Consider the following 21186-nt stretch of genomic DNA (forward strand, 5'->3'; position numbering starts at 1 on the left):
GATCTGTGTGGCAAAGAAGTAGGCTACAACAGTGAACGATATGAGGGATTTGTTTTCAGTAGAAAAGCTCGAGTCCAATTGCAGTTCCAATGTATAAGCAAAGTTTATTTCATTTTTTTCCAAGGTTAACATACAAGACAGTTTTACATTACAACACATGAAGCGAAAAATCAACGCCATAATCAACATGGAATGGACTTCAGGTGAAGAACATCGTCAGGCTCCATCACTGACAGCAGCTCGTGTCGCAGGTCTTGCCCTTGCAGATGCAGCCGGAGGCGCACTTGCTGCATCCAGACGGACAGCACGAACAGCAGCCTGCAGTGTCAGGGACAAAAACACGAATTTAAACGTCTCGTCTTCCATCAACCAGCCTCCGTGAAGTCTACAGAGCGCCACCCTTTTCTACATGCAATTACGGGGCCTGTTTTAATTTAAACAGGTTGCTTTTACAAATTTAAACGCTGCAGCAATTACGAAAGACCACCTGCCACCTGAAAGCCCCTGGATTTGAGACGGGAACTTCTGATTGTCAAGGTGAATAAGTACAGCAAAACGTTTTGTTGCCACTCCCCAAAAAGTCGCGATGAAATTGTACACATTAAAAACAGCCCGAGAATAAATGGCGTCCACTTACTTTTCTTACACGTCGTGCATTTGCAGTCAGTGCACTTGCAGCTCGCTCCGCAGTTGCAAGACCCAGCTAGAAAAAGACAAAATTTAGCATTCTATTGTGGTGGGGAAAAACATCAAGCGCTCACCAAGAATTCTGTCTCCGATCACTGGAATTCACCATCAGATAAAACAAACCGTAACAGTGGACACAGAAATGACAAGATCACAGCTGTGGACTTACTCTTAGCACAGGCGCAAGGATCCATGTTTTCTCTTCCCTTCTTTCCCTTGTATCGCAACAGGAATGTTGTGAGCGTGTCTGCCAAACGTGTGTCGGAGCGTCGGTTTTATAGCGTCTGGGGCTCAGTCAGTCCCGAGTGCAAAAACACCCCCCCCGCCCCGCGTGCACACACACACACACACACGCACACACGCACGCACACACACACACAAAGAGGAAGCAAGCCTGCACACGGCTTTCCCAATCACGCCGGCAACAACAGTGTGCAAACTATTTCCCACAATACAAAGAGATATTGACCATCCGTGCGGAAGCTGGTTATTGTTGATAAACTTATATAACTGTGTTTTCCATCCGTCACTCACCATTTCACACGGCTCAGTGAATCGAATACTAAAGAAAATGTATTCATGGACATCTTTACGTAATTAATCTCAGCCAGGGACAAACTGTGAATCAATTCATCACGTGTGTCGTTGTTTTTTAACTGAGATGATCATGATGCTATTTCAGTCAATATGAAACACTTTAATTTGGTTATGTATATATTTGTCAAACTCCACGTTTATTGATAGATATGGTCAGTTATAGCCCTAATACAATCGCCCATAAAACAGTAGGCCTAATAGTTTTTCCTAAAATTATTAGCATTTATCATTACAACTCAATGAACAGGCTATGACCTATACGCATTTAGCGAATGGGTAAACAAACAGAACTTCTTGACATAGTGCTTTTAAAATAAAAAAAAAAACCTTACCACTAAAATTTCATATAAAGGAGTAGTTGCTAATTTAATATGTATTGTTTATCCAGCGAAATTAATTTCCACATAGTTTCTGGCACCAAGTTGTGTGAACCTCTGCACACGACACTCTCCGCAACTCCGTAAACATTTATTGTTGCGCTGATTTGACACGGCTGACCACAGGAGGCGTGTGGCGCACGTAACCGCTTCTGCGCCCGGTACAAGCTGGAGCTCAAACATTGGCCCGCACAGAGTTTGCGCTCGGCGTGCGGGCTGCCCGAAACTCGGGTACTTTTCCACATCACCTCCAGCAGTCCGTTATGACAGGCGGTGTCTTCTCATGACTCTGCAGCCTCACGGGTGGCTGTTATGAGTAATTATCTAAATACGTAAAAGAAAAATGCACAGTCATTATGACGATTAGTAAGTAATCCATAGAACTACCTGTAATCCCCACAAACCTACATAAACACATATTTATATGACAGTGTTGCCAAGAATATTTTAAAAACCTGCTATTTAAATTTTTATTTTCCATATCTGCAGCTGAAGTTTTCCAATGTGGTGCTTTAGGTACTCGAGAATGACAGTAATTCGACATTTATGTGATGAAGATGATGATGATGATGATGATGATTTGCACTCCCCCCTCAATGAAAAACACCAGTTGGAAACAAAACCAGTTATCTTCAACATTTTACGATTTGGCACAACAAACGTTTTTTTATTCCAACGCGGGAAACGTGGAAATCATAAGTAAAACAATTTAACAGACGACTCATTTTCAATAAACTTCTGGAATATTAAAAATGAAATAAAGTCCTCCGTTTAAAAGGTTTCTGCCCACCTCAGTATCAACTTTCTTTTCAAAACTCTAGAGGCGCTGTTTTAACAGTAAAAACTGATTGCCAAATGCAGTCGTTCGAGTTTCTCTGTCGATGGTATCTGGGTAAGTAAACTGATCGCTCAAAGCGGAGATTTTAGTGAAATGTAAAAGTAACGTGTGAGTGAGTGGCGTATAATAATGGAGGCGCGGCGGAAGTTGACTTTTGATCAGCGCATTTCGGGAAACCCGTTCCTGTCTGACATGACGGCTTCCCCTGGCATGTGACGTCACTGCAGGCGAAGGCGACCGCAGGCGGCTCACCACCCTAAGTGCAAATACCTAAGAGAAACTTTCGTTTGCAATCAGGGAACCCGGTAAGACCACGATCTGACGCGCAATGTACCTATTCTAGATTGCAATGAAGATGCATGTTATGGAGGCAGGAGGCATAATTCAGAGCAATCGAGGAATCAAGCGGGGATCAGGTGGGAAGACTCGAGGCAGCGGACAACTTCCTCTCTCCGGTGATGTTCTTAAATATTATGCTGGAGATGTAGCCAGGACGCCATCGGAAATCAAAGGCCAACATAGAATTGAAATAAGCCACTGAGAGGTTATTAATGATATTTTCGTAAACCGTGATATTGTTATAACAGTCATCGATGAAAAAGGAGAGCAGACAACAGGGATTAGATAAAAGGTTTTGACACGCGACCGTGCGTTGCTAGGTAACGGAGGCTCGAGCACGGGATAAAGCTGTTTATTGGCTTATCGCTTGCAGTAGATTGAGCGGTGCATCACCGTGTGCGAGCAAAGCCCCTTCTGTCTGCAGTAAAACGCAACTATTCCGACGAACAAAACGACGTGCCGACTGTCAGCGATGTTCAGCCCTGGCTTGCCTACGAAGTATTTTAAATCAGGCAGAGCTAGCTAGCTACATGAGCCAGCTGCCCAGACATCAGGCTGCTGTTTTGTTGCCACTTAACTAAATAACATTAGCTACTACAAGTAACCTTAATGTCCAAACGTTAAACGTGTCGTAGATAACTTGTTCCCTTGTGTGTTAGCCATAACTGTAAAGGAAAACGCGAATATGCCTCCCCTCTATGGCTCTCGAACATCAGATTACACTGTTGTAATTCGGCATGGTTGTACGTCAAAATGTGTACGCAGCCACCAAAATGTGTTAATATCGATCATCTGAAATAAGACATGTTTATAAGTTTTCCCTCGTAATGACCAGTGTAACTTTATCATTCATTGTTGCGTTTCGATTTTGAAGCACGAGAGGGCGCTCAACTCATTTAAGCAACAAGGAATAACCATAGAGTGACTAAAGAGATATCCAACAGCGAGCTGGAGTAAAAGAATCATCAATTAAAGAAAAACGACAACAAAACGTAGTTATGCAAATCGAAATATCACCAGTGTACCTTGTTACCGTGGATACAAACTTCTGCAAAATGACTGAATGCAAATGTACTAAAATCATTAACAAATATCATTACAGGGTGACTCCGTAGTGTAATGTGCACAGAGTTGCCTGTTATGTGCTAAAAGGAACATGTTTCATGTTTCATCTGTATAGAAACTACAGTGGCATTTAAAACAGTGAGCTCTTGCTGTCTCCCAGTGTGTGGATTTGGGACTTTCAGAAGAGGCTGAACACCTCTGTTGTACAAAATGTTCTACAGAGAAAATAAGATGTAAATATTGGATGAGTCAGGGCAATGTATGACATTATTAACCCGGCCCTGGGAGAGAGATGTCTCTCTAGAGCCTCACCTCTCTGTCCTCTCCTCCTCAGGTTCCTGCCACCATGCTGGTGCCAATCTTCACCCTCAAACTGAACCACAAAATCAACCCGCGCATGGTGACCGTTGGCAAGTTTGATGGGGTGCACCCGTGCCTCACGGCTGCCACACAGGCAGGGAAGGTAACAGCACGATGGGGGGGGGGGGTCTTGTGCCAACACCCCAGCACACTTACCCTCCGCATACAGAGAATTTAGAGCTACCATGTGAATTTATGTACAAAATTTGCCTCTTTTTCTGTATCATACCAGAGTGGACAGTAAATAAGAAAGCAGTAATTGCCAGGGCAAACTCGTCACAGTGTCTCAGAGTCCGCTGTTGCCGATTACTGTTGCTGCCTGTGGCAGAGGTGCTGCTTTTGCTTACGATGTGTTTTACTGATGGCCCGTACCTGTCCCTCCCTCCTCCCTGCCAGCTTGTTTTCAGTGCTGAGACAGCCCTGCAACAGCAGCCCATACTGTATCTTTCAACAAATACATTTTGGGAAACTTTTGTGTCTCAGTTTCAGCTTTGTAAACCACTTTCTCCCTTTATATCTCACCACTCTGTAGCCTTGCTTCACTTGCCAGCCCCTGTGTCAGACCTGACACTAAATGTTGAAATGCTTTGAAATGAGATAACGTATATGCAGGGGAAGCTGGAGCTTCACTCCATTTCCTCAAATGTATCGTGTTGTGAGCTGAGTGTATGTTCTCTTGTCTGATGCATAGTGTATCTCAGTTAAATGAAGGCTGGCTGAATGAGGCAAACTGTTGCTCCAGCTGTATCCATTGTAATATTGTGTGATGTGCTTGTCCAGGTGTTCATCCATAACCCGCACAGGCGTGGCCAGCGGCAGGTGGCCCATCGCCTGAGCCAGAGCACGCAGGACTCGGACATCTCTCTGCTCAACATCAACCAGGCGGTCAGCTGCTTGACGGCCGGATCGCTGGGGCCCAGCACCACCGGACACTCGCTGCTCGTCGGCTCCCAGACCAACCTGCTGGCCTACGATGTGCACGACAACGCCGACATCTTCTACAGAGAGGTGAGTGCCACGCCACTGGAGAGGCCAGCTCTGTGTGGCTGTTAGCAGCTTTGCCAGGGAATCAGAAATGTAAAGGAAACGGCTGGAGTTGGAGCTGGAGAGAGTAAAGCTGATCTGTTGCCAAGAGCAGGAAGAGCTGGAAGCGGTGGGACAGGGCTACAGGGGGGCACAATTACACCGGAGTATCCAGGAGTGGGAAGGAGCCCAGCAGGAGGACAGGAGGGAGTGATTAAAGGGGGGGGGGGGGGGTAATTGCAGATAGTTCAGCAAATCATCTTTCAGGACACACTGGCAACCCCTTTGTTAGTGCTCCACAGCAGGTGAAAAGCATTATTGTGCTGGGAAGGCGTAGCGCTGCTCTGGGTGTAAACTGACTCTCCGTCCTGCTGCTTTTCCTGGACCTCTGTAGGTGACAGACGGGGCCAACGCCATCGTTTTGGGGAAGCTGGGAGACATCCCCTCCCCTCTTGCCATCATCGGTGGAAACTGCGCCCTGCAAGGGTTCGATTACGAGGGAAACGACCTGTTCTGGACAGTAAGTGCCATAACGTTCTGCGATCACCTCTGATATGACACCTAATGTATCCATAACGCAACATGCAACACTACAGACATGTCACAGCAACATTGTGAGAACGTTCCGGTGAAGTTTTGTGTGTGCTTGTTTTGAAAGGTTACCGGGGACAACGTGCGGTCTTTGGAGCTCTGTGACTTCACTGGTGATGGAAAAAATGAGGTTTGTCTGGATCTGGTCCTGTGCACAGAACTAACAATTAAGAGCAAAGCTTCTGGAAAAAGTGCTACATCAATAAACCTGTCCTTGCAGCTCCTCGTCGGGTCAGAGGACTTTGACATTCGCGTTTTTAAAGAGGATGAACTTGTGTCGGAGATGGCTGAGAATGAGGTACTGCATCTTTTGAGTTTTTGACTTACTGTTTGCCTCAGCCAGTTAAATCCTGGAAGCAGCCCTCTCAGCTGACCCCTAATGTTGCACCGACCGCTCCTCTGTCTCCCAGACGGTCACCTCCCTCTGCCGCATGCACGGCAGTAGATTTGGCTATGCTCTGGCCAACGGCACCGTCGGAGTGTACGACCGCACCGCGCGCTACTGGCGAATCAAGGTAGCGTTCACCGCAGGAGCTTTTCTGATTGGCTGCGGATGCCAGCCCTGTGTGAGGCACCGCTGCAGTGTCGGCCCTCCTGGCTGTGCCGCTAACGCCGGCTGTCTGTCCCTCTCCTGCAGTCGAAGAACCATGCGATGAGCATCCATGCCTTCGACCTGAACGCCGACGGAGTGGTGGAGCTCATCACGGGCTGGTCCAACGGGAAGGTACCGTACCGAGACTCGCTCAGGCCTAAGTGTTCACCAAGGCTGCACTCCTGAGATCCCCATGAGAAAGTGGTGACTTCACTGTACTAATACTGAGGGCTTATGTGCAAATGGGGGGGTTGCGTAAAATATGTAATAATACAGAGTAATGTGCAAATTAAACAGAAAATAATAGTGCTGTAAATATAAAGTATTTTTAATTCTGAATCTGGTGTGTATATTTGTGTAGTGATGTATAGTGGGGGCAGCTGTGTGATGCTCTCTGGTTGGTCAGTGCGGAGTGCGCTCTCCCACCTCCTGCTCTGAAGTGCGGAGTGCGCTCTCCCACCTCCTGCTCTGAAGTGCGGAGTGCGCTCTCCCACCTCCTGCTCTGAAGTGCGGAGTGCGCTCTCCCACCTCCTGCTCTGAAGTGTGGAGTGCGGTTTCCCACCTCCTGCTCTGAAGTGCGGAGTGCGCTCTCCCACCTCCTGCTCTGAAGAGCGGAGTGCGCTCTCCCACCTCCTGCTCTGAAGTGCGGAGTGCGCTCTCCCACCTCCTGCTCTGAAGCTCAGTCACAGGGCTGACCTCATTTCCTGTGCAGATTGATGCACGCAGCGACCGCACGGGCGAGGTCATCTTCAAGGACAACTTCTCGTCCTCGGTGGCGGGGGTGGTGGAGGGGGACTACCGCATGGACGGCCAGGTCCAGCTCATCTGTGCCTCTGTGGAGGGAGAAGGTAAAGACATACCTGGCACCTGTCCTCACCTGCTGTACACTCCATACCTGCACAGAGCGTGATGTGCGTGTAATGGCTGTCTCCCTCAGTGCGGGGGTGTGTGTGAGTGTAATGGCTGTCTCCCTCAGTGCGGGGGTGTGTGTGAGTGTAATGGCTGTCTCCCTCAGTGCGGGGGTGCGTGTAATGGCTGTCTCCCTCAGTGCGGGGGTGTGTGTGAGTGTAATGGCTGTCTCCCTCAGTGCGGGGGTGTGTGTGAGTGTAATGGCTGTCTCCCTCAGTGCGGGGGTGTGTGTGAGTGTAATGGCTGTCTCCCTCAGTGCGGGGGTGTGTGTGAGTGTAATGGCTGTCTCCCTCAGTGCGGGGGTGTGTGTGAGTGTAATGGCTGTCTCCCTCAGTGCGGGGGTGTGTGTGAGTGTAATGGCTGTCTCCCTCAGTGCGGGGGTGTGTGTGAGTGTAATGGCTGTCTCCCTCAGTGCGGGGGTGTGTGTGAGTGTAATGGCTGTCTCCCTCAGTGCGGGGGTGTGTGTGAGTGTAATGGCTGTCTCCCTTAGTGCGGGGGTGTGTGTGAGTGTAATGGCTGTCTCCCTCAGTGCGGGGGTGTGTGTGAGTGTAATGGCTGTCTCCCTCAGTGCGGGGGTGTGTGTGAGTGTAATGGCTGTCTCCCTCAGTGCGGGGGTGTGTGTGAGTGTAATGGCTGTCTCCCTCAGTGCGGGGGTGTGTGTGAGTGTAATGGCTGTCTCCCTCAGTGCGGGGGTACCTCCCGGCCAGTAAGGAGATGAAGGGGAACCTGATGGACTCCAGTGTGGAGCAGGACCTGATCAGGGAGCTGAGTCAGCGCAGACAGAACCTGATGCTGGAACTGCGCAACTATGAGGAGAACGCCAAGGTACCACAACCGAAATATACGCAAACACACACACACACACACACACACACGCACACGCACACGCACACACACGCGCACACACACACACACACACCATACACCATACACTCACACTACGAGGAGAACGCCAAGGTATCACAGCATATACACGTAATCACACACACATGCACGTACAAACTAGGCAGAATGCCAAGTTGTAACACATATATATATATATACAACCATAATGTATGTAACTGTAGACTCACACACACACTGACTGTTTCTTGCCCTTCAGGCCAGCACTGGAGGTGCAGTCACAGAGGGGGTGATCCCAGCCAACACTCAGCTCCAGACCGCCCTGTCTGTGAAAGCAGCGACTGAGAGCCAGAGAGCCCACATCCAGCTCAGCATCTCCACCCCCAACGGTAAAGCGCCCCCTGCAGGGCACAAACAGTAAGGGTGAAAATAACATCTCACAGCTGTGGGGCTGTCCGTCACCTTGCTGACTCCGCCCCCTTCACGCCCCTCACAGAGACCATCATCCGAGCGGTGCTGATTTTCGCAGAGGGCATCTTTGAGGGCGAGAGCCATGTGGTGCACCCCAGCGCCCAGAACCTGTCGGGGTGCGTCCGAGTTCCCATAATCCCGCCCAAGGACATCCCTGTCGACCTGCACATCAAAGCCTTCGTGGGCGGGAAGAACAGGTACAGCCTCCTCCACGCTGCCCCCTGGAGGCACCTGTCAGGACAAGCATTAGAGAGGACACAGAGAGGGTCCAGAGACAGGAGAGTTTTTAGGATTGTCAGAGCATCAAACCATACCATTTTGAGGGTTATGAAAAAGCTTCCCTGATGGCCTGTCACCTTTACAAGGCAATGAAGATCATTAATAGCGATCCTTCCTCCTCCTCCTCCTCCTCCTCGCAGCACCCAGTTCCACGTGTTTGAGATCACCCGGCAGCTGCCGCGCTTCGCCATGTACGACCTGAACACCGACCCCAGCACCGCCCAGCCCGCGGGGGGGGTCACGTTCAGCATCAACGACCGGCCGCAGAGAGTGAGGAGACACACACACACGCACACACACACGACTCACTGCATGCACACACACACACACACACACACGACTCACTGCATGCACACACACACACACACACACACACACACACACACAAGCGCACACACACACACACACACACACATGCGCACACACACACACACACGCGCACACACACACACACACACACACACACACACACCCATACACACACACACACACACACACACACACACACATGCGCACACACACACACACACACACACATGCGCACACACACACACACACACACACGCGCACACACACACACACACACACACACACACACACACCCATACACACACACACACACACACGACTCACTGCACGCACGTGCACACTCTCACACACACACACACGACACTGCACGCACACACACGCATACACACACACACACGACTCACTGCATGCACGCACATACACGAGACACTACACACACGACTCACTGCATGCACGCACACGTATTCACACTCACAACACGTTACACACACACTCACACTCACACTATACTGCTGCATGCAGGCAGCAGTGCTGTGTCACAGGGCTCTCCCCTGTGTGCGCAGACACACGTGTGATTACCTGTGTGTTCCCAGGTGGTCATGTGGCTGAATCAGAACTTCCTGTTGCCCGAGGGCACGGACACTCCAGATGTGTGTTTCACCTCATTGCGCCAGGGGGCGCTACTGAGCATCAACATGAGCTCCAGTGGGCAGGTATAGCCTGTGTGTGTGTATGTACAGCGAGGTGTGTGTGTGTGTGTGTGTGTGTGTGTGTGTGTGTGTGTATGTGTGTGTGTGTGTGTGTGTGTGTGTATGTGTGTGTGTGTGTGTGTGTGTGTGTGTGTGTGTGTGTGTGTGTGTGTGTGTGTGTGTGTGGAGGGGTGTATGCAGAACATGGATGCAGGGTGTTCTTACAGCACTTGGGTCAATAACGCAGGTCTTTCCACTGCTCCCTGTGCTCTGATCAGATCACCATAAGGACAGATGATATCGACCTGGCAGGAGACCTGGTGCAGTCCCTGGCCTCCTTCCTGGCCATCGAGGACCTGCAGGTAGAGGCTGACTTCCCGGGCTACTTCGAGGAGGTGCGGGTGACCCTGACCGAGGTGAGGCACACCCCTGGATTCGCTGCGTTTGACCATGGCTCACATGAGCAGCAAAAATGGAAAAAACTGCAAAATAAAAAAAACACTGTTCAGCTGTTCAGACACTACTGGTCATTGAGTTCAGTGAATCCCCAAGATGGATGTCTTAAACCATAGCCTGTCCAACTCCCACACTCGCACACCCTGTATTCACACACACACACACACACAGACACGGACGCGCGCACACACACACACACACACACACACGCACACACACACACACAGATGCGCGCGCGCGCACACACACACACACACACACACACACAGAAAGACACACCCCATATTCACACACCTCCCCTGTGGCCTGCAGATCCACACATGCAGTTTACTGTGGTGCAGACACTCCCTGACCGCAAGCGCAGCTGGACTCTCTCCAGTTCAGCGAGCTCCCGAAGACTCCAGAGGTCTCCAGAGCAACTGGAGGAAAGAAACTGTCATTCATGTCAGCAGAAAGTGTCTCGCTGTGCGTGTGGCCCTCTCTTTCGTAACGTCCCAGACGCTCGGTGAAGCAGAGCTCTGTGTCACTCACAGAAACGGTCATCGCCGCTGAACGCATCTCCGGTTATTTATGGAGACGGCAGAACAAATCATGGGAAAAAATGTTTTTCCACCAGCATCTGCCAGGCATGACGTGCGCAGCGGCCTGCAGGAGGCGCTCTCCCGGCAGACGCGTGTCTCCGTCTGCAGGCCGAGCGCCCCGTGTGATGTAACGCCACCGTGCCCCATGTCACCCTGCAGGTGGACGAGTTCCACTCGGTACATCAGAAGCTGACGGCGGCCATGGCGGACCACTCCAACCACATCCGCAACATGCTGGTGCAGGCGGAGGACGCCAGGCTGATGGGGGACATGTGAGTGATCTCCAGAAGAGCATTACATTACATTACATTATATTATTGTAATTTAGCAGACACTCTTATTCAGAGTGACCTACATAGATTACAGTTTTACCCATTTATACAGCTGGATATTTACCGGGGTAACTGTGGGTTGAGTACCTTGTTCATTACCACTACACCACACAACGAGCCTACATTTCTCACAAAACAAAAATCAACTGAGAAACATTTACAAAAACAAATAATTTATTTCAAAATCAAACATGACCAGCCAAAAATCACCTCAAACCGCTTGCCTTGCTCTTTCGTCACAACTGGGTTTAATAGGCCTTCATTTAGGCAGACCGGTGTGGGTTGTTAACCAATGGCTTCTCTGCTACAGTTAAACAGATGACTTACTACTACAAACAGCTGATTTCAGTTGGACAATTAACAGACTGAATTCAGCTAATTGAAAAAAAGGTCAGATATGGTGAAGTTAGAAAATGGAAAGTCAAGGATCCATTTACATTTAAGCAATTGAAAATAAAACAATTAACAATCAAACAGTTTTGAGGGTACAGGTTAAGTTAGTTAGTTACCACAGTGTGTGGCAGAATTTTAGGCACCTTTGTGACTAAAATGTTGTAACTGCATCCTCATATTAATGACCTCAAATCCCTGCCCCGTAAATCCCAACCCTCCACTAGCATTTAGCGGAAACATTCTGAAGCCCACTGCAATATGACCCACAGACCCCGACTCGTACCTGGTATTTGTTTTATCATTAAAGGTGTTTTATAACAAGCAAAGCAAATATATTTTTGAATCAGTTTTACCACACATCTGTAACTGTGCTGAGGTGAACTGCCTGTATCTCCAATAACTGCATACTGTGTTGTATTGCATGGGCAGGATGACCATGAAGAAGCGGTACATCGAGCTGTACGACCTCAACAGGGACCTGATAAATGAATACAAGATCCGCTCCAACAACCACAATGCCCTGCTCACCTGCCTCAAGTCCGTCAACCAGGCCATCCAGCGGGCAGGCAGGCTGCGAGGTGAGGGGCCTCGAACCCGTGACATACCGGTGCAGATGTGATTCTGAGAATCTGCAGAAACAGAAGATGAGTTAAAATAAAATAATATAACAGGAACCTGTGTTAAATATACACACGAACAGCAGACCCAGCAGTCAGTGTCTGTGTTTGCAGTCACGCCACTAAACTCTTGCTGAAGAACTGGAGCAGATTGGAACAGGAAACATGCCTATAGAGAAGCGGGGTACACTCTTATTTCAACAGAAGGGTTAAAACCATAGATGCACAGATTAAAAGAGTTTCAATGCACATATTAATAAAGAAAGTTCACACTTTATAAAGATGAGGCCTAAGGTTCAAATGTTTCTCCACTTTTATACTCTAGAAACACGCAGCCCGTTACCACCGAGCTGCAGTGTCACAGCTGTACATACAGTGTGTGTGTGTGTGTGTGTTTTTGAAACGTGCGGCAGCACACAGATGATGGACTCTCTCTCTTTCTCTCGGTCTCGCAGTCGGGAAGCCCAAGAACCAGGTGATCACTGCATGCCGAGACGCCATAAGGAGCAACAATATCAACGCCCTTTTCAAGGTCATGAGGGCAGGCACCGCATCCTCCTGAGGGGGACCCCCATCGGGCAGCCAAACTTCAGCCCCCCCACGAGGGGTGCATCACTGTGGCGGGGTTGGGGGGGGGGGGCTGAGAGGACAGAAAAACCAAACATTCCTTCAGACGTGACAGAAATGCCTGCAGCACTTCCATTGCAAATGAAACGCCTTCAGACAACACACGCCTTTCTTTGGACCACGCCCCCCCCTCCCCCCAGGTTATTGTGACAGAGGTGACATATTAGAGGTGTGACTGAGAGAAATTGTCAAAAACTGCAAATGTGTTTTTGTAGCCAAAGAAAATATTTTCATTGTTTACTTAAAAGCCCTGGAGTGTGATAGGTGTATCATGGTGTTTTTCTAGCTTGTAATGGGGCTATGGACTTGGACACTGTATTCCGTGTAAATATGAATTTAAAAGTTAAATTAAAACAATACCGTGTAAACTTGGTCTGTTTTGCATTTCTGTTCGGAGGGATTGATGGAGTTACGTCAGACAGTGGAGTGGCACGCACTGTACATACTGTATATACGGTCAAAGGCTTTTTAACAGGATGAGCTCAATTTTAAATGGTAGTAAAAGGATGCAGAACAGGGAACATATGGTACAGCGCTGCCAGGGCATCAATCATAGCTTTGAAAGTACAAAGTCGTGCAGCTGGAAGCCATACTCATCAATATTCAGGTCTTCAGTGCCGCTCCTCCAGGCGCGAGCTTCTCCGGTTGCTGCGCTGGCATCTGGCTCGCGGCTGGATTCGACTCCCCGGAGAATCACGTGAACAGCGGAAAAAATACATCTTATAAGAAGGTAAGCGCTGCCAGAGCCGCTCTGCGCTGCACGACTGCGGGGAGCTGTCGCCAAAAATGCCAGGTATTCCTGCCTTCTTATTTGTTATTTTACCTCTGGAGCAAACCTAAAAGCCAGTTGTTGGGGCAGCTCTGCCTGTCTGAGATCGTGCAGTTTGAGATAGAAAGCAGATGTTGGCGTTTGGCAGAGGAGCCCCGCCGTTGCGCTGCTGAGGCGTTCTTTGCGTGGTAAGTGGGACGGGGTTGCCACGATTCGCAGCATGTATGCGATGCGTGTGTTGAGGGTAGTATGGACGATGATGCCTGTAATAATTATTAACTGACTGTATGCGATCAGTTTATGTGGTTTTGAGCAGCTGCGCACTAGACTTTGGCGTGGTTCAAATTTTGGGACTAAAACCAGGCGTTTCGGTCGACCAGCTGGCAGTTCCTTCACGGTAATTTGACTGCCGTTTAGTTTAATCGTTGTTTAATACGCTCTTCCACATCAGAAGTTTCGAGGCGATTGGATTGAGATGAACTGTTGGCTTCTCTAGAGTAACGCTAACGTTTAAACTTAAATATTATTCTAGCCATATTTGAAGAACTCTGCAAGCTGCTGGTTGCGTTTGTGCCGTTCAGCCCCCCCTGTGAAATTTGAGCCAGCCTCCTTCCCAAGTCGTCTGTTCTCAGTTTTGCCAATTTGGGTAAAAATGTCAGTTGTTTAGAGACTTTTTCAAGCGTAAATGCTTGTAACAAACAGACATGTTTCGGAACAGACGTGTGTTGCAACTTTCAGATCTGCAGAATCCATGAATCGCATACGCGACACAAGAGCGCATATAGTAATGCTACTTATAGGACATCAGTCTTTTTGTTTCAGAAATCCTAACAAAGTTACATAACACTGCAATTACAGGACAAAATGTTCCTTAACCCCTTCACTTATGGGTGGGATTAATTTAACATTATGTAATACCGTACATACAATTTCTGCTATAAATTTCCTCTTTTTCAGAAGGTGTCCATAGGGTTTAAACTGAAGATTTTTGTAACACTAAGGATGTTTAAGCATGTGACTGGCATAACAGTCCACATATGCTACTGAATACAAAATTCGTGGGGAGACTTCTGTTTGGTTCTTGCTCTGAATAAACAAGAAAGGATAATAATGGCTACAATTCAACTTGCAGCACTTACCTGTGACAGGTAAAGCGCTCCCACATGCCTCTGCACGTTTCACTACCTTCTGTTCCTGGCGGTACACTGTGTGCTCTAAGAAAGGATGATGGTACAGCTGATCATTTATATAACTGACATTAATAACGACATTATTAGCAGGCTTTCTGGGGAACTGACCTGTGACTGTACGTGACATTGTTTATTAGCATTAGCAGATGCCTTTAACCTGAGCAGTGTCCATATTACCCATGTATGCAGCTGAATATGTGTGTAAGCAACTTTAAGTGGTGTCCCTTGATTACAATCTCACTCTAAAACTCCTGACCCTCAGCTGACACCTTCGGCTCACTAACTGCTGTTGCACAATGCTGCCATGAGTCCAAACGGAAACGGTATTTCATAAACAGTCCTTACAGGTACAGAGCTACACTCTTACAGACGGCCTTCAGGTGAGGTGTCCTGTTCCTCTCCATGAACCACACTGACCTCTGGGTGGACAGCCTCGGTGGACTCAGCTCTGTCTAAAAAATAAACACAGAGGTTCTTTACATTACCATGAGGGGCAGTTAACTCAGCAAGGACTAAAAGTATTTGCTCCTTTTCCCCGAGGACTCTCTCATGGTGGTCAAAAACTAGTGACTAATGCAACAGCTAGCTAGCTAAAAGCTAGCACCTGGTCATCTAATAGCAGCTAGCAGTTGGGCAATCTAGCGAGCAAAAAAAATCTCCAGGTCACTTACTAGCAGCTAGCTAGCTAGACTATAAGACAGCCCAATTTGACAGATTTTCATATCTACCAGCATCTTTTGATCAGTAATGTTTGAAAATTGTTTTGTCATTTTTCCTTTATTTGTAGTTCCAGCCTCTAGTGTAAATGAAACAAAAAATTCTCCCTCCTTTTCCCACAGAGCTTTTGCTATATTTGCAGGAGATCAGACAATTTTCTGTGCTACTCACTCCTTCAGGAGTTCAGTTAACATGCCTCCTTCGGTGGAACAGAGTGGAAGAGTCTTGATTTCCATGTTTAAGTGCACTCAGACAGGTGTGAAGGAAAGTGAGGCACAGCTTAGGGCCAGGTTTTGAACATGCACCCTTTTGGTCACAGTTGTGCAAGCCCTCACAGACAGAACCACAGACACCACACTCTGAAATACTATTCTTTGCGTAAGATTAAAGCCTGAATCTATGAGCCTTGCTACTTTGCATTCAAAAGGGAAGAACTCCTTTCAAATTAGATCAAATATCTTCCATTATTATTCCACTGTTTGACTATGCAATCATATTCTCTAGGTTACTAAGGTCAGGATTAGTATTGAATATTATTGCTCATCAAAAAGACAGTGTTAATAATTCTCATGAATTTTAATGAAGGAGAGCCTAGAAAACCTGCATAAATTGATTCACTGATCTTCATTTTTCTGGCTGAGATTTACTGGAGACTGGTGATTTGTTACTTACCAAAAAAGAAGTTTCAGAAGGAGTTTCATGCAGCAGTTTGGGAGGTGATAATTCAAACAGTTGATATGGGGAACAGTAAAATGTTCTCAGGGATCTCAGTGATGAAGATCCACTCTGCAGGCCGCCGATACCATATGAGGCATGGAAGCTGAACTGTTACATATGTTACATGGGAAAGATGTGTCTCGGCATGCTTCTCTCTAGCTCCGCACATCTGAGACAATTTAAAAAATGTGAGATTGTTTTTCTTTCTCGTGTGGTTACTCCAGCCTCCATTTGGGACAGCAGAACTTATGACCCTGAAGGTGACTGATGAGAAAGTTCTAGTAGCTTCCCTGTGTAGTTCCCATCTGTTTGGGACTCGTAAGACTGATGCACTGAATGTGGACATCAGTCACAGGGATATTCTACGCGCGGAGCAGATATTCAGCTCAATGGGCTTCACACTGAAAGTTCTGTCTCTGCTGCTGTTGAGGGTGTAAGTGTTCTGATTCGCTGGCTCATTATAAACATTCTCCAGGAGGCGTGGTCTAACTCAGAGGAGCCGCTGCTAGCGGAGCGGAGCAGAAAGCACCGGAAAGTTCCAGGCAAGGAAGTACGGAGGATGAAAGGAATGTGGGAGCTGGACGCCTGTGGCCCCGCCTCCTGTCTGATCTCCATGTCTTCCTGTGTTTCCAGGCCAGCGGCAGGAGGAGCAGAACACCATGCTCTGAGGGCAGCGGTCCACTTCCCAGAATCCATCGGCGCCGATCTGCGTGGGCCAATGGGAGGACGGCCTGCAGCAATAGAGCCAGGCGAGGAGAGAGATGGGGTTCACTGAACACAGCGGACAGAACAGGACTCTGAAGTGCTTCCTGGGGCTGCGTTAGGGCCACCACTAAACTACAGAAGGGATCAAAAAATAGCCCAAGCAAGAATAAAGCAAGTAAGTCATTTTCCGGTGGAGCTGAGTGTTCCAGCGCAGCCCCCTGACCCCGCCCCCGCCCCCGCCTCCTCAGTGTGACAGAGCGGGAGAAAGGAGACGCGCATGGGAGAAACACAGCTGGCGTAAGACTGAGGGGAGACTCACACCGACGCCATGAGGAGGATCCACCTGAAGGGGGACCTGCTGTGCACCCTGGTTCTGCTGGTGCTGCTCGGCCTGCTCCTGTATGTCCACCACGCCCTCACACCATCCTGGGGCGTCTGGCGCCTGGAGGAGCGGGCCACCAGCTCGCGGGCCCTGCTGGGCGCCGTGACGGAGAGCCAGGAGACGAAGCCGGCCCCGTCCCAGCCCACAGAACGGCCCCGCAGCCAGGCCCTCTTCCAGTTCCACTTCCAGTCAGACTCCCAGGCCCGCTCCCCGCGCAAGCCCCCGCGCAAAGCCCAGACCAAATCCCAAACCAAACTGCAAACCAAGCCCCAGCCCAGGCCCCAGTCTAAAACCCAGCCTAAGCCCCCGGCTAAACCCCAGTCTAAAGCCCAGTCTAAGCCCCAGTCTAAAGCCCAGGCCAAGGCTGAAGGCCAAGCCCAGCAGAAGGGTAAGGCCAAGGAGGGCGCAGGGAAGGCCCAGCCGGCTTTGCCGACCCGCCCGCCCTTCGACTTCGAGCAGTACCTGCTGAACAAAGACAGCCGCAACTTCCAGCTGCTCATCGACCAGCCGGGGAAGTGCGCAGGTGACCCTCCTTACCTGCTCATCGCCATCAAGTCGGTGGCGGCCGACTTCCACAAGCGGCAGGTGGTGCGGCGCACCTGGGGCCGGGAGGGCATGTTGCAGGATGGGGTGCAGGTGGAGACCGTCTTCCTGCTGGGCGTTCCCCACAACCGCAGCGCCCTCCCCATGTGGGACCGTCTGCTGACGTACGAGAGCCACACCTTCAAGGACATCCTGCTGTGGGACTTCGAGGACACCTTCTTCAACCTGACACTGAAGGAGACGCACTTCCTCAAGTGGGTGAACAGCAGCTGCCCCAACGTCCGCTTCATCTTCAAGGGCGACGCCGACGTCTACGTCAACGTGGACAACATCCTGGAGATGCTGCGGGACCGAGATGCCGACGGCGACCTGTTCGTGGGCGACATCATCTTCAACGCCCGGCCCATCCGCAGGCGCAGCAGCAAGTACTTCGTGCCGGAGATTGTGTACGGCCAGGGCATCTACCCGGCGTACGCCGGCGGCGGCGGCTTCGTCATGTCGGGCCACACGGCTCGCCGGCTGAACCGCGCGTGTGAGGAGGTGGAGATCTTCCCCATCGACGATGTCTTCCTGGGCATGTGCCTGATGCGCATCGGCCTGGAGCCGTCCCGTCACGAGGGCTTCCGCACCTTCGGCATCGTGCGGCCCTCTGCCGCTCCCCACCTGCAGGTGTTTGACCCCTGCTTCTACCGCGAGCTGATGGTGGTGCACAGCCTGACCGTGCCGCAGATCTGGCTCATGTGGAACCTGCTCCATGATCCGCAGCTGCAGTGCCACACCCGGATCTCCCCCACCGCCTCCCCCTTCAGGTGGAGAGACAGGATGGTGACCACAGCCAGGCCGCCCCAGACCACGCCCGAACCCCCCGCCGAGCCAGACTACGGAGTAGAGGTGTTTGTGAGGCACTGAGAATTTACAGAGATTAAACACTGGGGTGGATCCTTGCAACAAAAGTTATGTGTGTTCAGGAGATTTTATTTCCTGTCTCTCACCGATACTGACATCTTAAATGCAGACTTGTAAAGACGAGGGCAGGGGTTAAATTTGCTGCAGTGTCAGCTGTGCCAGGACAGGAAGTCCCTCTAGGGCCTCATTCTACTGTGACACGTTCCAGGAAGTCTCCACGGAAGCCTTCAGCGTGGGCGTCATGACGTGGACATCATCAGGTTTTTACGCTTGTGAATGTAGTGTGCACTGCAGACTCCAGCAGTTAACTTCACTCATGTTTTTAGAGGTTAGTTTTTAAAGTGAGCGACACTGTAGAAGACAATCACCATGGAACGAGGAACTGCTTGGTGTTCACCTCAGCAAACTAACTGGTGTGCCTTAAAGTTTTTCCATTCCTATCACAGAATCTGCTGTTAGAGAAGGGCTCTTTAAACCAGGTGAACGCACCTGCAACTTTTCTACAACACCTATTGTAGGTAGATTCCAGTTAAATGAAAACAGCAGCACGATCAAAGCTGAAAAAACACTGAAATTGTTAATTATGGAAACAATGTGCATGCATTTCTTAGACATGTTCTTTTTAGAAAAAAAATATCAATGCAAACGGTTCTCACTTCCCTTTTTCTCTGCATATTTATTTCCTCCGCCTCTTATTATTATTATTATTATTACTTCCATTCGCATACCAACGGGGTAATAAGGATGTGAACAGTTACGAGTAGTTTACAAAAACAGACTGTGGTACTTAAGCTGGACGGGCCACAGTGTGTAAATGAAAGCTGTGCAGGGTGTACGACACACTGCTACGCGGGTTAGGCTGCCATGTCTATGACACCCGACTGGGACTTTCGCCAGAGGCCTTTTTACTGCTTCCTGATAAACTGTGGAGAAGATCAGACTCTGGGTTCTCCCAGCGCGCGGGCCTTGACGCCTCGACGGTCCTCTCACAGGCGCTGACACACAAAACACAATATTCCCTTCATTTGATCCACAGTTTTAATTAAGGATCCACCCATTTCCAGAAATGGGTAAAATGTACTGAAACCACAAAATTCTTCTTTTTTAGGGTGGAGGGGGGAGGGGGGAATGCATACAATACAGAGAAAATACGTAGCATCAGTAAAAACATAACTCTGGAGTACACCATTTAAGATGCCCCTTTCTAATTACAGTCTGAAGGACAGCTTTCATTCCAATGCAAAAGTGCTGATCCAGAGAAAAAAATAAAACAGCCACAAACTGAACTGAAAATTAAGCATTCATTTGCTCCTAATTTTCATTATACATTTATAAAAATGCAGGTGATTCATTTTATATTTGTTAAACAAATCACCTACATAATTTTCACAGATGTTATTCGGTTATTTGAACATTTATGCACTGTAATTACAGACAGTCTCCTCTGGGTAAGGTCTGGGGGGGCACATGCCCAGTAAAGAGCAGCGCTCAAAGGATGACGCTGCTGTAACATTACAGCAACATCGAGACAACGCTGTGTGCTAGCAGGCACAGCATTACGGAACAGGGGCAGAGGTCAGCACCATGGTAACCGGTCTGGAGTCATGGAGGACAAACCGGTGGGCGGGGCAGTTTTTAGTTCTAATAGAGACAGTCTTTCAGAAGTCATTTTTTTCCAACATGGAGTTTGAATGTGTCCCAGTTCAGGAAAATACACTACCAAATGTGTAATTTTGGAATCTGGATCACCCGAGTGGGTTTGGATTGAAATCCAGCTGGAGACCTGTCGCTGGCCCTCTGTGACTCCTCCCTCTCGGCCGGGGATCCTTCCTCCTGTTCCCTTTCTCACGTTTGATTTGCGTTTTCGGTTTTGGAGCAGATAAATTTGGCGTTTTTCCGTTCCATGCTGACCGTTGCAGTTCGAGAGGAGAAACGGGCGGGGGAGGGGTGCAGAGGCACAACGTTTCGCTTTTTTTGTTTTTTTTTTCTTAACTTTTAACACTTTCAGCAAGCAACTGATACAAGGAATAAAAACAGCACAGGCTTCAATTACACCCATAAATTGATAAAAATGTAACAGCGAACACCAGTGTACAGGTAAGCCCATAATCACACACTGTACAGCAGAATGGGGGGATGTGGGAGGACAGCCAGGTGACCTACACCTGAGTGTACCTGTCAAATGTAGCACACCTGCCTTCTGCACCACAGCCAGGGCAACTGAACCCCATCCCACAGGGCCACAGTGCCTGTAGGTCTACTCTACCCTGACCCTGGAGGGC

At 49.1% G+C, this 21186-nt stretch overlaps 3 protein-coding genes across 6 annotated transcripts; 2 read left to right on the forward strand and 1 right to left on the reverse strand.

Annotated features, from left to right (window-relative positions):
* Window positions 1-78: 78 nt before the first annotated feature.
* On the reverse strand, window positions 79-954 carry mt2 (metallothionein 2). The gene is made up of 3 exons (XM_036543656.1): window positions 857-954; window positions 638-703; window positions 79-318 (listed from the first exon to the last, which is right to left on the reverse strand). Exons 1-3 carry the CDS (start codon window positions 879-881, stop codon window positions 227-229), a joined length of 183 nt encoding a protein of 60 aa, XP_036399549.1. The 5' UTR covers window positions 882-954; the 3' UTR covers window positions 79-226.
* Window positions 955-2519: 1565 nt separating this feature from the next.
* bbs2 (Bardet-Biedl syndrome 2) lies at window positions 2520-12963 on the forward strand. Of its 4 annotated transcripts, none has more exons than XM_036544061.1 (18): window positions 2520-2553; window positions 4238-4366; window positions 5044-5271; window positions 5681-5806; window positions 5945-6007; window positions 6098-6175; window positions 6288-6392; window positions 6515-6601; window positions 7182-7317; window positions 8064-8203; window positions 8481-8610; window positions 8718-8889; window positions 9112-9241; window positions 9874-9993; window positions 10248-10385; window positions 11166-11278; window positions 12161-12309; window positions 12804-12963. In XM_036544061.1, exons 2-18 carry the CDS (start codon window positions 4250-4252, stop codon window positions 12908-12910), a joined length of 2139 nt encoding a protein of 712 aa, XP_036399954.1. In that variant the 5' UTR covers window positions 2520-2553; window positions 4238-4249; the 3' UTR covers window positions 12911-12963. The 4 variants fall into 4 exon arrangements, with proteins under 4 accessions (XP_036399954.1, XP_036399953.1, XP_036399956.1 ...); XM_036544060.1 differs by lacking the exon at window positions 2520-2553 and adding an exon at window positions 2711-2804; XM_036544063.1 differs by lacking the exon at window positions 2520-2553 and adding an exon at window positions 2883-2915.
* A 4438-nt stretch (window positions 12964-17401) lies between these two features.
* Window positions 17402-19442, forward strand: b3gnt9 (UDP-GlcNAc:betaGal beta-1,3-N-acetylglucosaminyltransferase 9). Its single transcript, XM_036544249.1, has one exon. The coding sequence runs from the start codon at window positions 17402-17404 to the stop codon at window positions 18905-18907; it is 1506 nt and encodes a 501-aa protein (XP_036400142.1). The 3' UTR covers window positions 18908-19442.
* Window positions 19443-21186: the final 1744 nt, after the last annotated feature.

Source organism: Megalops cyprinoides, chromosome 13 (genome assembly GCF_013368585.1).
Source record: "Megalops cyprinoides isolate fMegCyp1 chromosome 13, fMegCyp1.pri, whole genome shotgun sequence".
In the NCBI taxonomy this organism is placed as follows: Eukaryota; Metazoa; Chordata; class Actinopteri; order Elopiformes; family Megalopidae; genus Megalops; species Megalops cyprinoides.

Excerpts from the sequence above, each read along its gene's own strand:
- mt2 (XM_036543656.1), bottom strand. The coding sequence starts at position 881 with ATGGATCCTTGCGCCTGTGCTAAGA. Across the intron at positions 704-856 it reads TCCTTGCGCCTGTGCTAAGA|CTGGGTCTTGCAACTGCGGA; the intron begins GTAAGTCCACAG and ends GTCTTTTTCTAG. Across the intron at positions 319-637 it reads ATGCACGACGTGTAAGAAAA|GCTGCTGTTCGTGCTGTCCG; the intron begins GTAAGTGGACGC and ends CTGACACTGCAG.
- b3gnt9 (XM_036544249.1), top strand. The coding sequence starts at position 17,402 with ATGAGGAGGATCCACCTGAAGGGGGACCTGCTGTGCACCCTGGTTCTG.
- bbs2 (XM_036544061.1), top strand. The coding sequence starts at position 4,250 with ATGCTGGTGCCAATCTTCACCCTCAAACTGAACCACAAAATCAACCCG. Across the intron at positions 4,367-5,043 it reads CTGCCACACAGGCAGGGAAG|GTGTTCATCCATAACCCGCA; the intron begins GTAACAGCACGA and ends GTGCTTGTCCAG. Across the intron at positions 7,318-8,063 it reads TGCCTCTGTGGAGGGAGAAG|TGCGGGGGTACCTCCCGGCC; the intron begins GTAAAGACATAC and ends TGTCTCCCTCAG.